Source organism: Simochromis diagramma, unplaced genomic scaffold (genome assembly GCF_900408965.1).
Source record: "Simochromis diagramma unplaced genomic scaffold, fSimDia1.1 OVJJ01000602.1, whole genome shotgun sequence".
NCBI lineage: Eukaryota > Metazoa > Chordata > Actinopteri > Cichliformes > Cichlidae > Simochromis > Simochromis diagramma.
This window is the reverse complement of record NW_024387040.1, coordinates 7460477-7478946: the sequence shown is the minus strand read 5'-3', so window position 1 is coordinate 7478946 and position 18470 is coordinate 7460477. Positions and strand designations below refer to the sequence as shown.

The following is an 18470-nucleotide window of genomic DNA, read 5'->3' as shown; positions in this document are numbered from 1 at the left end:
ATTTTGATGTCACCTTTATGTTAAAACTAAAACTTGAACATTTTATCGAGCTGACTGGTTCTATTTTTTTAAATAATTAATAAAATTGCAATTATTTTGACTTGTTATTATTATCCATCTATTAAATATTAAAAGGTTCCTTTAGAGGGTTGAACTTATTTACCATCAGAAAATGTAAAAACAGTATTAATGTATACACTTGCCACCCACTGTTAGGGAAACTGCTCATTAATCCAAATATTTAATCAGCCAATCACAAGGCAGCAAATCAATATGTTTAGGCGTATAGGCACGGTCGAGACAACCAGCTGATGTTCAAACTGATCGTCAGAATGAGGAGGAAAGATAATTTAAGTAATTTTTAGCATGGTGGCTGGTGCCAGACGGGCTTTTCTGACTATTTTAAAAACTGCTGATCTGCTGGGATTTTCCACACACAGTCATCTGTAGATTTTAAAGAGAATGATCCAAAAAAAGAGACAATATCCAGTGAGCAGTAATTGTCTGCATGAAAATGCCTTGATGAGGTCAAAGTTCAAAGGAGAATGGTCATGCTGCTTCAGGCAGACACAAATAACCACTCATTACAGCCACTGTAGAAGAAGAGCATCTCTGAACACACAACACACTGAAATATGCAGTAGGTGGGCTCCAGCAGCAGAAGATCACACCAGGTGCCACTGCAGCTGTTTTCTGTCCACTAAGAAAGAGAAACTGAGGCTACAATTTGCATGGGTTTAGTATCGTGGATATGAAGCCGACAAATCTACAGCCACTGTGTGATATGGAAACAAGTCAACATGGACCAAAATCTCAGAGGAATGTTTCCAGCATCTTTTTGAATCAGTGATGCAAAGAATTAAAGCATTTCTGAAGGCAACCCAGTACAAGCAAGGTGTACCTAATGAAGTGGACATTAGGTGTATATATTCCCACAAGTCTGAAGTGCTGTGCGTTTTAATCCAACAAACATATTTTGCACTAAAGCACCTTCTTGACCTGCAAAATATTATAATCAAATTCTGTAAAAGGTCATCTTTCAGAATAATTAATGTATGGCAATAAATCAAGACAGCTATAACGTATATACACACATGAATGATATAGATCATGTCTTTAGCCCAGGTCTCCTACTACTCTTTTTAATCAGATTGCTCCCTCTCGAGCACCCTTTCAAATTCAAACACAAAAGAGGTGACTTAAAATAATTGATTCTGCTTTTATGCGCTCCATTATAATAATCGCGACCACAATTACAGCTTTACTGAAATTCAATACTCTGCACAGGAGCCAACCTTCATCTTTGCTGCTAACCAAAACCTTGATCCTTGATATTAAGATTTTAATGGAGCATAACAAGAGTTTCGGGAACATTATCGGCATTTACTACAGAATGCCGCCTCATTTCTTGTGCTCGGAATGACGCAGCTGCACGTTTTCTATGGTGTAATGTGCTATGATGTACTCGCTTCACATTGTTTACCCACAAAATAATGCACGTATTACAGTTTTCTTTTATTGAAACTGAAACGTGCATGCAGTACCGTTTTCTGGAGAGAGTTTGTCGTAGGCGTCCTCATATATGTAGTTGCGCCTGATGGTGACATTGATGCCGTCGGGGAACGGGCCGTCCCCCTGCACATCTCGCTTGTCGGCGAAGATTAACCTCTGGAAGATCTACAAGACAGACATGAACCCGGTGACAGGGTCAGTGACAAATCCTGGGAGTTATAAAATGTTTAATCCTGCTAATTATTTTGAGCTTTAGATTTTGAACATACAAACACGAACAATTCCTAAAAGCAAAGCGCTGCTAACCAATGATGGGTAAAATCCAAATATGTAACTAGATAACTGAAACAAATGGATTTTTGCTTCTCTACTTTTACCTCCAATCAATAAAAAAAAATATGAATGTAGGTACAAAGACGTAAAGCGCTGCACTCGAGTTGTTACCACAGTGTTAAATACTTACTGGCAATCTTTAATATTCTCAAAATAACCAGCAAATTTAATAGCATTATATGTATACTATATAAAGGCAATCACTATAATACAACACTCAAAGCCTTATGGTGCAGCTGAGTATGGAGCAGCGGTGCAGTACCTTCACTCGCTCCTCGAAGGGCACCACAAATGGGAGCTCGGTGAGGATGGCCAGATGTCTTTCCTCGGACACAGACAGCTGTGGAGGCTCTAAACCAACTAAAAAAAAAAAAAACCCCACAGTGTTCGATATTTTAGCGATTGCTTTAATGCAGGGAATCAGGCATTTTCTTCTTGTTTTTATATAATATAGTTATTTAGTGATTTTTGTCCAAATCACAGTAAAAAAAACTCATGATCTAAATACTTTGTGCTTTTTTGAAAAAAAAAATAACTTCATGAGTCTCAGATTTAACCAGGGGTGTAATTTCCAGGGAGGTTATGACCCAACCAATATAATCCCCCCAATAAAATTATGAATTATCTTGCATAAATACCAGCAAAATAGTTGCATGTTTATTCATCTGGGGATTTATTTATTTATTTAGACACAGATCTTGACCCCCCCCAATGTTCAGCACAAAGTTACGCCGATGAATTTAACCCTCAGTATGTGCAATATAATTGTTCATTAATACACAATATTTGTAATTTAACAGCCAAGTGGTTTTTGAGCTGGAAGCACACTCTCCAACATCACTCTGTAACACTCATCTAACATAATCGCTCCTCACTGTTAAGCATTATGATTAAAACGCGGTCCACAGGCCAACCATTAAATACCCTTTCCACCCTACAGCCTTTTAATTAACCCAGCTGTGACCTGTCCATCCACCTGCTGGGCTTTATCCATTAGGCTGCTGTTTGTTTTGTATTAAACTTGGCATTTAGACTGTTTAGCCCACAGAAAAAAAAAACGCTACAATAGCTAAACCGCTCTTCACCCTCCTCCGTGTCCACTGCAGCTCAATTATTCTGCCCAATTAGTCAATCTGATCTGCATTTTCCCATCAGGTTTCCATCTTTGAGGAGAAATATGGCCTCTGAGTGGTCAATACATTGCTCATTCATCAGCCATGGGGCTGTCCATTTAAGGAAATGAGAAAAGGCCAGACAAACACGTGGACCAGATGTGGCTGACTTCATCAGGTACTTTCACGCTAATTGAATTTATCCCACACGGCCTCTGAGTGGCACTGGGTAGATCATACACACATTTTTATCAGCTTGTTTTCACACCGTACTTCACAGAAACCCAAAGTGAGCCTGATGAAGCCCCGTGTCGACGTCAGTGTATTTTCCTGAGTGCCTAATTGAGTCAGTGAAGAGAAAATGTGGTTAATATATCTTGGTAGGAATGGGGAAGGTTAATGACTTTTCTGCAGCTTCTTTTCACATCTTTGGGAGGCCTGTGAATGAAACATTATGGTACTGGAAATGTACTTCTATCTCTTTATCTCACTCATTGAGGAAGAATCTACTGGCTATCAGCAATAACACTTCCTTTACACAAACATGATTTTACACTCAAACTTCTCTTATCAGATACATTATCAATGCACAATTCCATAATATATGAAAAGCAAACACAGAGAAGGTGACTTTGGACAGCAATTACTGTGATTTCTTGGACTACTTATCAAGCTGACACAAACATTATGTGCTTCTAAACTTTGCCAAATGCCAAAGGAGTAGCTGTGTGGTGTACATTAAACAGCGCTGATGATAATAGGCTTAAGAGTCTAGTCATTCCAGTTGATGACAAATAAACAATTGGCTATTCTGCGATTTCAGAGCAGGATAAATATGAAGGTCAATTAGATGACATAGAAAAAGGTGAAGGGGCTCAATTTGACACCCATCTTTTTATAAGGGGAAATAAACACCTAACAACAGCAGAAATTACAGTACCATCCAGTGTAGACTGAAGTGGCCCAATGCGGCCCATCCTCCGTGTTCTCCACACGTGTCTTGCAGATGGGACGTACAGCTGGGTGACCTGGAGAGAAAAGAGAGGAAGATAATGATGAACCTGAAGCTCCTGCCTGTGCCTTCGGGCCAGAATAAGGGTGACAGGTGACTTTACAAGCCCGAAACATCTTTAAAATAAGAAGTCTTTGTAAAGTTTTTCTTACTTTTACAGCAGTGGTGTACACATAACTATTTTTTTTTATTTTAATTTAGAATAATTTTGATTAACTTTTCAGCTACAAACAGTAGAATATGCCGACTCTGTTACCACCTCTTGAAATTATGCTCTTCTGTGCAACAAAAAAAGAAAAGAAAATAAGCTGAAGTTTATGAAACTCCTCTCACTTGCTCTAAACATGTCTTCACCTTGTTAGGAGGGATAAAATGTGTTGTGATGATCATTTTACCCTTAAGAGGGTAAATTCATTTTATAATTCTGTCTATTAAAATTAAACCAATGCAGAACACGCAATGTAACAATGAACCAAACAGCTGTGATGACAGGTAAATACCTTATCGGCCCGGATGTTGACCTCCTCCGAGAGCCAGTGACCTGCCGGACAGAAGGGTCGGCGGATGTCACGAGCTTTCACCATCTTCACCAAGTTAGTGATGACCTACAGTGGAAATCAAACACAAAGACACACACACACATCCATACACATACCACATTAACATCTTTAAGTCTGACATCAGCATCCCTACAAGAATTCTTAAAAACCGCGGCTAAAGTCTATTTTCAGAGGAGAGCAGCTGTTTTTTTCTTTCACGTATAGGCTGTTCAGTAGGATGAGGTGCCTCCTCTTGGAGGAAAAAGAAAAAGCAATTTGAGAATTTAGCCATTAGTGCGCCATTTATGGGGAGTATAAAAGAAAAACGACCTGCGCCATCCCTCAACGTCCAGCCCTGTTAATTACTGGCGAGGTCTGCTGACATCAGCCATCGGACAGAGAAAGCAAAAGGCCGAGCAGCACTGGATCACAGAGCTGTAGCAGAAGGGCGAAGGGTTGCAATGATATTTCCATTTGGTTACACTGATATTACTGAACCTTTGTCCGAATGCATAATGCTTTAAAGGATTGAGACTCGTATCATTAAACTGAATTATTCTGACGCCATGTGAATGTTTCATGTCTCAATGAGAAACAGGGCCTCTTTCAGTAAAAGTTGCAACAGCATTTTTTCCTCTTTGAACCTAAACAGCAATAACATATTCCTACTCAGTTGCTAATTTCCAATAAATTCAGACTTTTGATTCTGGTGCCATCATTTGTGATTCTCTGAGCCAGTGCGAGAGGGGCGTGGCCCGTTATCTCTCGCTGCAGCAGACAGAGTAGAAAATAACTTAACTAAATGGTGCCTTTACATTTCACTTATGCAACAAGTCTTTTGCACATTTGGAAACCATTGCGAGTCTATCTCTGTGAACATACAAAGTGACCTATGTCTGAATGACAGCATGCCCTCACTTTAGCAAACTAATGAGGCCTAAAATGTTACATATCCCATGTCTGGAAAGGCTTTAGAGCTTTTTCAGTGTGCTAATGACTCAAATGTTAATAAGAGGCTCCCCTGTTGCTATGGCAAGTCCGAGTTAGACACCTACTGAACAATCACATGCACGTCTTTGCATGAAGATGTAACACTCGCAGCCAGTCAATTTCCGTATAGTACCTCAGCTAGATTATTCCAATCGACATGTTCATTTCTAAAGCATGTCATTTACATAGAGCAACAATCAATCTTGGCCAATCACCGGGAGGCAACCAGAGCCCGCAATAATGGCAAGTGCAAAAAGCTGTAAGAGGCACGTGACGATGGGTTTGGAGCAGACCTACCCCCTGACTCTGGGAATGAATAAGCATTCCTTAATTAGCCCATCGGGTTAAGTGCAAACCTTAATGGGCCTTTCCCAAACTCCGGCGTGACATCGTTCTCCAAACATAGCCAAGAAGAAAGTTCCATTAGCAATATTAATACAAGCTTAGTTGATCATTTTCATTCAATTAACTTCTTTCAATTAAATAGATAGCTCGACAATGGAGGTGATAAAAGATGGGGAGGGACAGCTGATGACACGAACCAAACATTAGCGTGTTAGGGGTCAGCAGCGTTAAACCGACTGTAAATCCCAACGTTCAATTTGGAAAATGCATTTCCCCTGCTCCCCACTTCTTTAATGGGTCGTTTTAGCTGACAAGAGGCCTTTGAGCTGATCTTTTATGAAAATCCCAGACATGCTCTTCACGTATTCACCACCTTTCAGAGAACACCAGCGTTCACTTTTAAATCCTTTGTCTAAGGGCCAAAAACAAAGTTGCTTAAACACAGTTTCTCGTGGAGAAAAGCAAAGAGGAGAAGTGGAAGGAAGATGTGGAATCGAGACTAGGATTAAGTTGAGGATGTTTTCTGCCTCATTTCCTCTGGGTAAATAATCAGCGTATGACCTCTCTGGTGCTCCGTCTCATCTTTGCCTGTTCATGCATACATGCTTAACTTCCACTGGTATGGACAAGCATTAGGCCACTCTTGCCTCAACGCACAGAGGGACTACACAACAATTAGGCCCAACGCTAATGTGCCATGCTTCACGGTTAACACGCTGATGAACAGACTTCAATAAAACAGATTTAGCATGATCATAGGAAAGACTCATGAAGAATATGTAATGCTCAGTAAATACATGTGTGCACTGAAAGCTAATTACTGAGATACTGCACAAATCCTTATTGTGCTTTGTGATCTTAACTCCTGCTTGCACATGACTGCTCTGGATTTTTCTTATCGATGACAGAAAATATGCCCACACCTGAGGCCAGAAAAGATTATGGTCAGGTCTAGGTGTCAAACACTCAAAAGTTTCCAATTTTATGCTAAATTTAAAATTTTCTACTCAATATAAAGAAAAACTTCATCTTAAAACACTAGCTAAATTTCTCTCGCTGGTATATCTACTGAGATACATTGTGCGCTCACTTCCTGCCTCATGTTTTAGGGTTAAACACACGTGTAAGCAGGTTAAAGGAAAAATATTTTCGCAACAATGAGACTGTGGGGCTTTTTCTGACATTTTACTGCTCAAAACTTCAGTTTTCAAATTACTGGCTTTGCCACACAGTGAGAAAGCAGGTTTCTGACTTTATTTCCCACGATGCACTTAGAGAACTGTAGGAACTGCAAAGTTTGAAAGTTCTGCTTTTTAGAAACTCTGATATTTTTTCCCATTACTTGATACACTTTTGTTTTCCATCAATTTAACTCTTAGCTTTTTTTTGAATGTGCACTTTGTGTTTGGCAAAACCCTCAATGTCATACGTTTTTATGCTCTGAAAATGAAGAAGATAATAATTTTACCTGGACATAATGAGAAATACAAAACAGACAAACAAAAATGCTATAATATATATATATAGGACTACACATCTTACCTTGAAGAGTTGCACCCAGCGCTTCTGTTCGGCCTGGATATGCTGCTGAACCTCGGTGTTCGTCTTCACCCCCACACTACGGAAGGCAGCCATGTACTCCTCTCTGTGTTCTGCTTTGGTCTTAGGGTAGGCCAGCTTGATGATACCCAGACATGCATCTCTCAGACAGCGAGACAAAGTCACAAGCTCTAACAGCGTGAAGGGCATCATGGAGGACTGCGTCTGACCTGTTGAGAGAAAAAATACATTCACAGATATCGATCTGCACCACCTGTGACTGCTGAAAACAAAAGGACAACAGCGATATACTATTGTGTTACAAGCGGGAAATGAGCGATATGGGATGGATATGTATCCCAATCTGTCGTACATTCGCCTGTCCAACGACCTCTGTACAAAATATTTATTTGTCAAATAAAATATGTAACGTAGATATAAAACAGGGCACTTAGAGGACTACCAGAGAACCATAGATATGCCATTATATCAAGTTAAACAGATGTTTATGTCTATTACCTTCCATTGCATGTCCGAAAAACTCGCTGTCATGCACGGAGATAAGAGAGTGGCTGAAGAGAGAGCTGAAGAGATAGAAGACAGGAATGATGCGGTTGGAGTCCTCAAAGGACATGGGAGACCCTCGGGAGATCAGCTGTAAGAGTGGCACCATAGACCTAAAGGAGACACAGACACGTAAACATTTGAAAAAATAAATATAAGGTTGTGTGAGAAGGCAGAAATATACTGCACATGGATACAAGCTAATGGGAGCTTAAAAACCTGCAGTTTGTCTACTGGCCAACTGAGGCCTACTGCAAAAGTCCCATGTTAAAAGCTCAACTTTACAGCATTAAAAAGCATATTTACAGATTGGTACTGGTTAACTGAATCACACTGAATGGCAGGTGGAGCCGGTTGGTGTCTGCTAGGCCTCATCCACTAGTTCAAATCTTTAAACTGGACATCTTTATTGTGCGTGTGCTGTTTGCCTGTTCTGGAGCATTTTTAATATCTGACTAATCTTATGGCTTGTAGTGTGGTGAAGACTGTCCAAAAAGTCTGCTTCTTTGAGGTTTTGGTGGGTGATATTCTGGTATTTTTTCATCTCTTACTGTATGGATGTTTGTGTGTTCCCCTTTCATCCAAATGCCCATCTTCTATACCACCTACGATACAAACGTGATGCGTCTGGAAAGTATTCACAGCGCTTGTTCCACACTTTATCAAATTACACTCATACTGCAAAATGGATTCAATTAATTTCTCACCTCAAAATTCTACACAAAATACCCCATAATAATATTTACATATATTTGTTATCTTGGTTGTGTGGTTAGGGTCGTTGTCCTAGTTCAAGATCCAGAGCACTTCAGTGCAGGCCATCATCAAAGATGTCACATTGCCGCATTCATCTTTCTATAGACCCTGACTAGTCTTCTCATTTATGCTACTGAAAAATCATCCACACAGCATGATGCTGTCACCACCATGCTTCACTGTAGGGATGGTCTTGTACAGCTGATGAGGAATGTCTGGTTTCCTCCAGATATGACACTGGGCATTCAGGCCAAAGAGTTCAATCTTTGTTTCATCAGACCAGAGAATTTAGTTTTCATGGTCTGAGATTCCTTCAGCTGCCTTTTCATTGAGGAGTGGTTTCTGTTTGGCCACTCTATCACACAGGCCTGATTGGTGGAGTGCGGGAGAAGTGGCTGTCCTTCTGGAAGGACAATGAAATTCTCCTCTTTCCAAAAGAGCCATGATGATGCTCTGCCGGAGTGACCATCGCAGTTCTTGGTCACATCTTTATCTAAATCCCTTCTACTATAATCTCTCAGATTGGCCGGGTCACCAACTCTATTGAGAGTCCTAGTGGACTTTTTCCCATCTACAGATGATGGAGGCCATTGTTCTCATTGGGACCTTCAATGCTGCAGAAATGTTCCAGATCTATCTGAATGTATCTGAATCCATCTTGGAGTAAAACTGTAACATGACGAACTGTGCAACAAATGAAGCACTGTGAATACTTTCTGGATTCACTGCATATCTATAACAATGCTTCAAAAGATAAAAATCGTATAGTCAATGTTAGAGTAGCTCACCCAGTGATCATCTTGGTTGTCATGGAGGTGATGAGGTGCCAGAGATGTCTCAGGAAGCGTGCATTGAAAGCCAAGCTGTACAGAAGTCTGCAGAGAACAAAGACAAGCACATAAAACAGAAATATTTAAGTATATTAAATGGAACTGAAAAGACTTGAGTGAGATATTTCAATCAAATGGCACAATCAGTGTGAAGAACAATACATTTACCCTTGGCCAACCTGTTTACCCTGCTGAGATTGTCAACTTTGTCCTGTTAATCAGGGAACACCCAGAAAAAGACACTGTTAACCAATATTTCCCTCACACAATTTTCTTAGTATTTTTTCTTTCTGTCCTTTCATACCTTGCGAGGGGCAAAAGGAGATTAAATGAGCCATTAAGCTTTATTTAGGCGAGGCACCTTCCATTAGTAAACTAGTTGGTGGTGAGGGTGCCCATAAACAGCCCTCTGGCTTCCTGCTGGAGCCCCATTTAACTTAATGACCAGGGGACAGGGGGACAAGACAATGCAGGATGTAGGAGGAGGGGAAACCTGGTCCTCGCTGTGACCCTGCAGTACTGGCATGCTTCCACACTCACAGAGAATTACATGATAACGCAGAGGAAGGCCCACATACTTTGCTTTAGTCTCTCTGCACTCAACGGGCTGTGGCACCAAGGTGTGAAGGCGCTCTTTGTTCAAGTGTGTGTGTTTTTTTGTGTATGCTCCTAAATTGCATGGCTTTTCACACGGAGGATAAGAACAGGTGACAATAATGTGGTAAGTAAGCTGAAAAGCAACATGAAGTAGCCTTGCATATAATAGGCCTCTGTCTACTGACACCTACTGTATGAGGATAATTGCCGTTAACAGGGCAGCATCATGTGTTCACAGTAACACAGAGGAATAAAGGTCAGCAGAGGAAAAACATAAAAGTTGGTTGAGTGGGAAAGGGGCAATTCCATGTCTGCTAGATAGTCTCATCTCAGTATTAATGTTCAAATTCCCATTCCACCATCCAATCTGGCAAAATGGAGATTAACATTAGGAGCAGACAAACCTCAATATGGCTTGAAAAGTGGTTTGTGTTGATCACAGGCCATCTGTCAGTGCAACAAGACACTGGAGGGAAGCAAGGAGCAGTGCTGTGGGCCCATAACAAGTGATGTGGGTGTTTGATTGAAATGGGAAACAAAACACTAAATGCCAGCTGACATGCTGATTTACAGCCTGAGAGAACCCAAACCCCCATTTCAATCATGGAATGAACCCCTAATAAACAAAGTCAAGACATCAGAAGGGGTTGTGTGTACATATGTGTGAGTGTGTGTGTAAAAAGCAGGTTGATGAATAATGTCTGGATCATTTCATTTTGCACTAATGAAAGAATCTCAGTTCAGCAGAAAAAACAAACAAACAACAAAACCCCCAAAACATCAGCCATGCTGAGGTCAGATCTGATACCGTGAGCCTTGAACGCGCCTCAGCCTACAGACAAATTTGTTTTGCTGGCTTCTGTGTCCGCATGAACCAACAGCATTTTCTTTTTTCATTACACCACCACAAAGATCGCGGTAACGGTTCAAAAGTAAATGGAGGTCACTTAATCAGAGTGACCCTGTTAGCAGCAGAGTGCTACACTGGAAGAAACCAAACAATCAAAGTGAAATTACACCAAATATCCAACCCTAACAGTTAAAGTGAATTACTGCGTGGTCTCCAGAACAAACCTGAGCTAAGTATAATTAGCAAATCAATCAAAAATCTATTTTGGTCCCAGTTGATTGTCCTGCTTTTAAAGTTACCCTATAGAAAAAAGTGTGGAGTGCAGTTTAATGAGACATTTTACATATTTATTAAAAAGGCGGTGTGCTGGGCTGGCTGCACGACTGGCCGGCCTCTTTTTTTTTCTTCCTTTTTTTTTTTTGCTTTAAGACTCGTAAATCAAGACCAGAATGCAATTTGCTCCCCTTAGCCTCTTGTAAAGCTATCCCATCCACTCCTGCAGTGATTAATCTTTCTCAGTGAGCTAATTATTTTGTACAGATATCCAATAATGATGGAAGAGGAAGGACAGGATTTATGGTAAAAGCCGAGAGAAAGAGGAAGCTGTAAAAATAAATAAATAAATTAAAAAATAAGGGCTGAAATTCTTCTAAATTCTTGTCAACCGCTTGTAAGCAACAATGCAAAATTACTAGCTGACCACTAGAGTCCAGCTGCACATGCCCAGTTTATATAATTACTAGAAAGGATTTGGGGAATGTTATGGATTCAAATAATAGCAAAATATCTGTCTAGTAAAGCAGAGCTGCTAATGTGATCCCGAAATGCATCCTCACATATAAATGAACTGACAGCAACTGGCTTCAATAATAATTAACTAGAGCTGGTTGCCCGTCCATGAAGCTCAGCCTGATCACCTCCTGTCAGTCAATGCGCCATCTAGACCCCCACGCTACCTCTGACATCCTGGCCCTAATGCAATCAACCTGAAAAGGGGTAATTGCCCTCATCCAGAACTGACAGCCTCCCTGACATCCCGGCTTCCTCTGCCGGTTGTAAATGCCAGCGGGTGCGGACCACTGATAACTGCCTGCCTGCCTGGTTTTATCGTTACTTACATTACTGCTTACAGCGCGGAAACACATAAACACACAGTTTTCCTCTCAATCAGGTGGCTCCTGGGATGCAAGGCTGATCCCGTCGAGATGTGCAAAGTGTTATGATATGCCATTTAAAAAACAAAAAGCTTTTACATTTACTTTGATGTTGTGTTTTTGATTCAGACACGCCTCCTGGCGTAAGGCTACTTACATTACCTTCATTACATGACACAGGAAGAATGAAAGACCCCCCAAAAATGTGCGTCTTTGTACCTGACTTTTGGCACCATGAGACGATGCTGCACCATCAGCGTGTGACAGATGGACGCCATCATGGTGAAGACCTCCTCGCTGGCTGAATCCCTCCACACCAGGTTGAGCAGGGCGTTAGTCTGGTGTTTAGTGTCCAGTTTGTGGACACACTCTTCTGTTATCAGCTGAACTGAAATCCGGCTGTCATCCTAGTGAAGAAAGAGATGAGTGTTATTTAAAGGACTGTGATTATGTGATTGAGAAGTATGTGTACGAGGGTAAAAAAAAAAAATAAAAATGTTATTTTAGTTTTTTATAGTTTATTTTCGAGATGCAATCTGCAATTTTTAGGTTACTGTTAATAAAACCAAGCGTTTAAATATCAGTTTTTAAACTTGTCGGGGTCATATGAGAGTATTGTGGAGTGTTTGTTGCTACTAATCTGCCTGGTTTGTGCTTGTGATAACAGTTATCTATTTACTTCTCTTTTAAAGAAATGTTTATTGGCTCTTGGTGAAAGCATCTTCTGTGACCACACAAGAGTGCACAACGAATTTCCCAACTAGGACAATAAAATATATCGTATCGTATATTATCGCTTTATTATCGCTAGACGAGGTGTCTGAATGTACGCATTTTTGAAGGTCTGAGGCAAAATGTTTTAAGCCACAGCGGTGCAGAATCCTTCCAAATATTCATTTATTCAGTTTCGTAAGTTAATCATGTTTACAGTGGGCCAACCACCAACTGGTGGTAAATATTTACTCTAAATCCATCGATAAGTAATGAGTAATCCTGCTTCAAACACAAAAACACAGAAACAAACTAAACCAACCACAACCGCCATAGCAAAGCTAATAAGAAATAATTTGGCAAATGTTGTGATTTAATGCCATTTTACCTTCAGTTATTCAGCTGATTGTCATCCTTTATGTTAACTTATCATTTTAAACTCATTCAGCATCATAAGCACATAAGGAATAGTCTGTTAATTCCTTTTATTCTTGAGTTTGGGAAACAAACTCCCAGTTGTTCACACAAAGAAAAGTGTGGCTTCTCCATCGCTGCCACACAGCTTACATTAGAGAGGCTGACATTACCTGAGTACAACATGAACCTTGTGCTGGTATCAGCCAACAGGCTAAGTCACATTTCTAGTGAAAACTCTTAACAGACATGAGAATGACCTTTTTGAGATATTTAAGTTTTGCTTAAATCAAAACTGCTTTGACTGTAAGAAACTTTTGTTTTGTTATAGTTAGCCATATTGTTTATGCTATGTAAAGGTAAATGTCTTGCGGAACAGTTTCACATCTACAAAGCAAAACTCATGACAAAAAAAAAAAAAGTTAAAATAAAATGGGGCTTTGCACATATTTTGAATGTAGAAATAAAAGTAAAAATTAACTGAATTGTGTGAATGCTAGAAATGTGTAGAGGGGCCTTATCAACACTGACATCCCTCACCGATGCATGCTGTGCGCTGAGATATTTGGACATATATGCGGGGATTTTACCTGCATGGGTAGCGGCTGGATGCCAGCGTTATCGTCATCCTCCGAGTCGCTGCTCACTTCTGGCCTGGTGCTGCTTTCTGACACTGGCAGCAGCGGCAGCAGCGTCTGCAGGGCCCGGAGGTACAACAGGAGACCCTCCTCTGATAGTGAGCCTGCCAACGCGCATCATTCATCATTACCGCGCACATTAACCCATCTCCCACTCTATAAATCAGTCTCATTACCACACAGAGGAATGTACAGGAGAAACAAGTACAGCACAAGCATGAGCCTGTGTGTTCAGCTCTAAACTCCCACTGACCTAGGCGGTTCTCCCCTGCAGAGAGGACAAAATAAAACAGCCATGGTGCTTGGCTCTGTGCTGCTGAAGAGGAGTCGATCGTGGCCTTAAGGGAGCTCAGGAAAGCCTCGAAAGGGAATGAGTGACGGAAGTCTGATAGTGCCGGGATAAAGAAGTGAAAGATCTGCTCAGTAAACGGAGCAGAGATGAACTCCTCGGTAAAAGCCGCAAATACAAACTGCCTGTAACATGACAGACAAAGCAGATATTAGTACACTGTGTGAAATCCTAACAAAATAAAAATAATATCAAAATACTGTTTGCTCATCGATAAATTCACTAAAGTATGGGTTGATTTAACATCTCCCTGCTCTTTCTACTGTGTGACTTCTCCAATATTGTCTCTCCAAACAGTGCTGCTTTGTGTAGCCTGGTCACACACATCTGGCGAGCCAAGTCAGATAATTAGCTGTTAGAGCCAGTATGTACACAAGTTCCTCTCACTCCCGTCTTGCTTTTCTTCAAAGAAGAAAAGAAGTCCTCTCGTCGTTTGTTATTAAGAATGTCTCAAACCGAGAGGCAAACAGGCTGGTATTCTGCACTCCAGCGAGCAAGCAAGTCTGGGAAACTTTTATGGCTTGTTGTAAATTGGTCTGTGAAGCAATTACTGCTTCACTATTGACAAGAGGGACAAAAACTGGTGTAGTTTGTCTGATTGGCTTAATGGATGATTTTAAAAGAATTCAACAGAGACAAACACCTTCTGTTCCTGCTATTATGCCGCTATCGTCTCCACTGTTTACTGTATGTGCCGGGCGTTCTGCAGAATTGTGTAACTTTTGAGACAATTCCTTCAGTAAATAGTTAAACAATACAGGGCAAACTAAGTATTTTGAATGCCACTGCTTATTGTTTTAGCTTACTTTCCCAAAAAGTGAAAATAGCAGCGCTGTCTTCTTTTTTTTGGAGATGCATGCACTAATTTCTCTAAAACTGTCCTTCAGACAATCATCATTGTACGACAAATACTAGCAGGTAATCTTTTAGGGGCGTCTTTCTTGTCGCATCCTGTGCAAATGTTCCTGTTCTCCTGCTTTGCTCACTGTACCTTGCGCCTGTTGTGCAGGAGGAGTAGGTAAAGTGCAGAGGTTTGAGGATGTGCTCCAACAGTGTGCTTGCAAGGGGGATAGTGGGAGCGTCGCTGTACTCCAGACTGGAAGGGAGCCTGTGATTCACAAGAATATACAGCGACCTGTAGTATCCTGATGAGAGGACAGAGAGAAGAATTAACACTCAAAATAATTATCTGAGAAAACGCTAATGTAATTACGTATTTAATATAAACATATTAAAAAAAGAAATCTTCCTGTTTACAGTAACTGAAATGTTGCAAAAATGAGTCCCTTAAACCTAACATTCAGGCTAAAAAGTAGGATTTTTTTCAGATGTAATGCTAAAAAATGTTTCGTGCAGACAACAATGGCTAACTTTAAACCGTGCTTTTGAAATGACTCATGCTTCTGGGAAATCGTCAGTACTTGAAATACACTTGACTTGAATGTAATCCTGTACCAGTCACAACATGAACTGCCCTGTACTGATAAAAAACACTGACAAAATTATATTGACACACATTCAAGATCTCTGCACACCCCTTATTGTTTAATAATTTGGTCTCAACAGGTTTATTTGCACCTATGCTGCAGGAATCTGTGTGTCACTGACATTTCTTTTCTTTCTATAAAAAGAAGAAAAAAAAAATCCTGACCGCAGACTCACAACAGAGATAAAAGTTAAGCCAGTGAGCTTACCTTTCTGTACCATGTAGTGCAAAATCTGCTCGAGTAATGAAGCTACATTATTAGCATCTGGAATAACGGGAAGATAGGTTCTCTCTGTAGAAAAGATTTCTAGCATTCGCATGGGAACTGCAACATTTAAACTGTCATCCGTGCAGCTCTGCAAGAGTCTAAAAGACAGGAGAGAGCGACAAGAGTGATAATGGCAACTTCTGTTACAGATATCCCATCAGCTTTTGCGTTTATGCATCTGTAAGAAAATTATTTATTTCCAATACCTGCAGCAGAAGCCTAAGATCCTCTTGATCTGAAACACGCATGTCTTCTTCTGTGGGCCAACCAACAGCTTCACAAACTGGCCGTTGTGCTTCACCAGGTTCTGGCACAGCCATATCTTTATCAACACACAAGTAGACACAGTTTTGGTCTTTGGCAAACACAACTTTTTAATATATTAGCGTCTATTAAATCTATTGATACAACCAAAGGGCCTAAGGCTCGGGGTTTTTTTTTGTCTTCTCACCAATCTATGGGCATCCACACTCTGTCTGTAGAAAAATATTAATTGTCTTGATAAGAGGCAGAGACCAACGCCATCCAAGGCGTGTTGAGCTCCTCCCGACTGCGTCTGGCTGACACGCTCGTCAAACTTTGCCCGCTGTATGGCATACTGGAGAAAGAAAGTCACAGGTCACACACTGTAAACATTCTGTTTGAGCAGACTTGGTACAAAAACAGAAATGCTGCTACCACAAATCAATACGGTTCCCAAAACAAGAAAGAAAATGTGATCACCACATTTGCATTTTCACAGAAACAACAAGATGCAGCATCAACTTCTTTTAAGTAAGGTAACACAATATCATTACTGTAACTGTCTGTGGACCAACCGAATTCCTGGTGAGATGCAGAAGTTCACAATTTTGCCTAAAGCCACATGTTTATTTCTGATGTTTGAAGCCAAAAACACTCATCACAAGGACGAAGTTAAGGTTGCGAAAAAACTTGCCATTTCCCACACCATCAAATAGGCAGTGTCATTCATTAGCCAGCTGCAAGTTAGAGGGTTTCACATGTCATCGCATGCAATGTCACTAGAATTATGTGATGTATGAAATGTGCTTGCAGACATACCTGTTTTTTCAAGTCTTGGTAACCGCGTACATAGGACTGAATGATAATGGCGTTCTTCAGTCGTCTTCTTTCATCCTGAGCAAATTAAAGCAAAATTTACAAATGCTTGATTGCGCTACTTGCTGCCAATGGTAGCACAACCAGTTATTAAGTTTAGGGGGCAATTGCTTTTTGACATACTATATGGACAGATTTGGATAACTTTCTTCCCTTAATAAATGAAATAACTACTTTAAAAAAATGCATTCTGTATTTTCTTGGGCCTTTGTTTAATATTAATCTGAAGCATGTAAGTGTGATATACAGAAAAAGAAATCAAGGAGAAAAAAGCTTTGCAGCACTACACTAGTTTCAACGTCATGCTGACTGTCACAAAGAAATGTGACGTTTATATTTATGAACGCAAACAAATATACTCCTTTTTCATTAATATTTCATGTTTCTTTGCAAGACCAAGCTGGGTGAAACAATGAAAGAACTGACTTTTCAAAATTGCAAATAGTATGAGCTGCAAAACTTTAAAGGGCACAAACAAAAGACTTCAGAAGAGACATTACTTCTCTTTTCCGTCTCTCTTCTTGAGTGCGGTGCAACAGTGATGCCTTCTCCTCCTGAAAAGCAACAAAGACAATTATAAAAATGCAACACAACAACACGTTTTAACCACATCTGTTAAGCATAGAGCTATGTGTGGTTTGTTAATGGCAGCAGATGTATTCCCAGTTTTGAGATGCCACTTACCTTTTTACTCGCTCCTCCAAGGGACACCTTGGGTCTTGTCTTGAAATCTCCCTCAAAGCTGAACATCGTTAGATTTTTTCCATGGACTGACTGACTCGAAGGCTTACTCTAATTTCTGAAAGAGAAAATGAAACAGACCAGTCGTGATGACTTGACTGCCAACTTATAAACAATTAACTTCGGCTAACAGTTTCTCCGACCACGACACTATAAAGCTACGTTTGCAGGCCATATTTTAGTAGCAAAATTAAACGATTATGAACAGTCAAAGCGGACAACAGTTGAACAACATCACAGGAGGTCAAGTTCAGCCAGACCTTCAGTTTGAATGCAACAATAGTTAGCTAACCGGTTAACTTAGCCGGTTAGCTAATGACTCAGCAGCTGCTAGGGGCTTTAACAAGCCTGCTTCCTCTAAACGACCCCAACAATGAGACACCATATTAAAGCTCATTTATTCGTGACATGTCGTAGCAAGGACAACGTATGTGCAAGCAGCATGATTTTGCTGACGTTAGCAATGCAGCTAACTAGCTGGGCAGCTAAACGCTGAGGCAGGCTAACTTTCCGGGGGGGTGTCTTCCTACCCTACCCGCATGTCCTTTTGACATCATTTCTTTTGAAGGACACACATCTGAGAAAAATAAGCAGCAATGTATGAATCGTTT

At 40.5% G+C, this 18470-nt stretch overlaps 1 protein-coding gene across 2 annotated transcripts in view; it reads right to left on the bottom strand.

Moving 5' to 3' along the window:
- Positions 1 to 18470, bottom strand: part of ube3c (ubiquitin protein ligase E3C) — a 28196-nt gene that overhangs the window by 9592 nt on the left and 134 nt on the right. The window contains exons 1-18 of one of the 2 annotated variants that reach the window (XM_040044043.1): positions 18120 to 18434; positions 17803 to 17917; positions 17619 to 17672; positions 17062 to 17136; positions 16451 to 16597; positions 16206 to 16321; positions 15940 to 16097; positions 15237 to 15390; positions 14150 to 14370; positions 13849 to 14000; positions 12353 to 12540; positions 9491 to 9577; positions 7902 to 8059; positions 7386 to 7612; positions 4470 to 4574; positions 3898 to 3985; positions 2108 to 2205; positions 1545 to 1677 (exon numbers count right to left, since the gene is read on the bottom strand). In XM_040044043.1, coding sequence (XP_039899977.1) covers positions 1545 to 1677; positions 2108 to 2205; positions 3898 to 3985; positions 4470 to 4574; positions 7386 to 7612; positions 7902 to 8059; positions 9491 to 9577; positions 12353 to 12540; positions 13849 to 14000; positions 14150 to 14370; positions 15237 to 15390; positions 15940 to 16097; positions 16206 to 16321; positions 16451 to 16597; positions 17062 to 17136; positions 17619 to 17672; positions 17803 to 17868 — 2227 coding nt within the window. In that variant the 5' untranslated portion in view covers positions 17869 to 17917; positions 18120 to 18434. Of the gene's footprint in view, positions 1 to 1544; positions 1678 to 2107; positions 2206 to 3897; positions 3986 to 4469; positions 4575 to 7385; positions 7613 to 7901; positions 8060 to 9490; positions 9578 to 12352; positions 12541 to 13848; positions 14001 to 14149; positions 14371 to 15236; positions 15391 to 15939; positions 16098 to 16205; positions 16322 to 16450; positions 16598 to 17061; positions 17137 to 17618; positions 17673 to 17802; positions 17918 to 18119; positions 18435 to 18470 lie in introns of those variants that run through there. The other variant, XM_040044042.1, reaches the window with a different exon arrangement.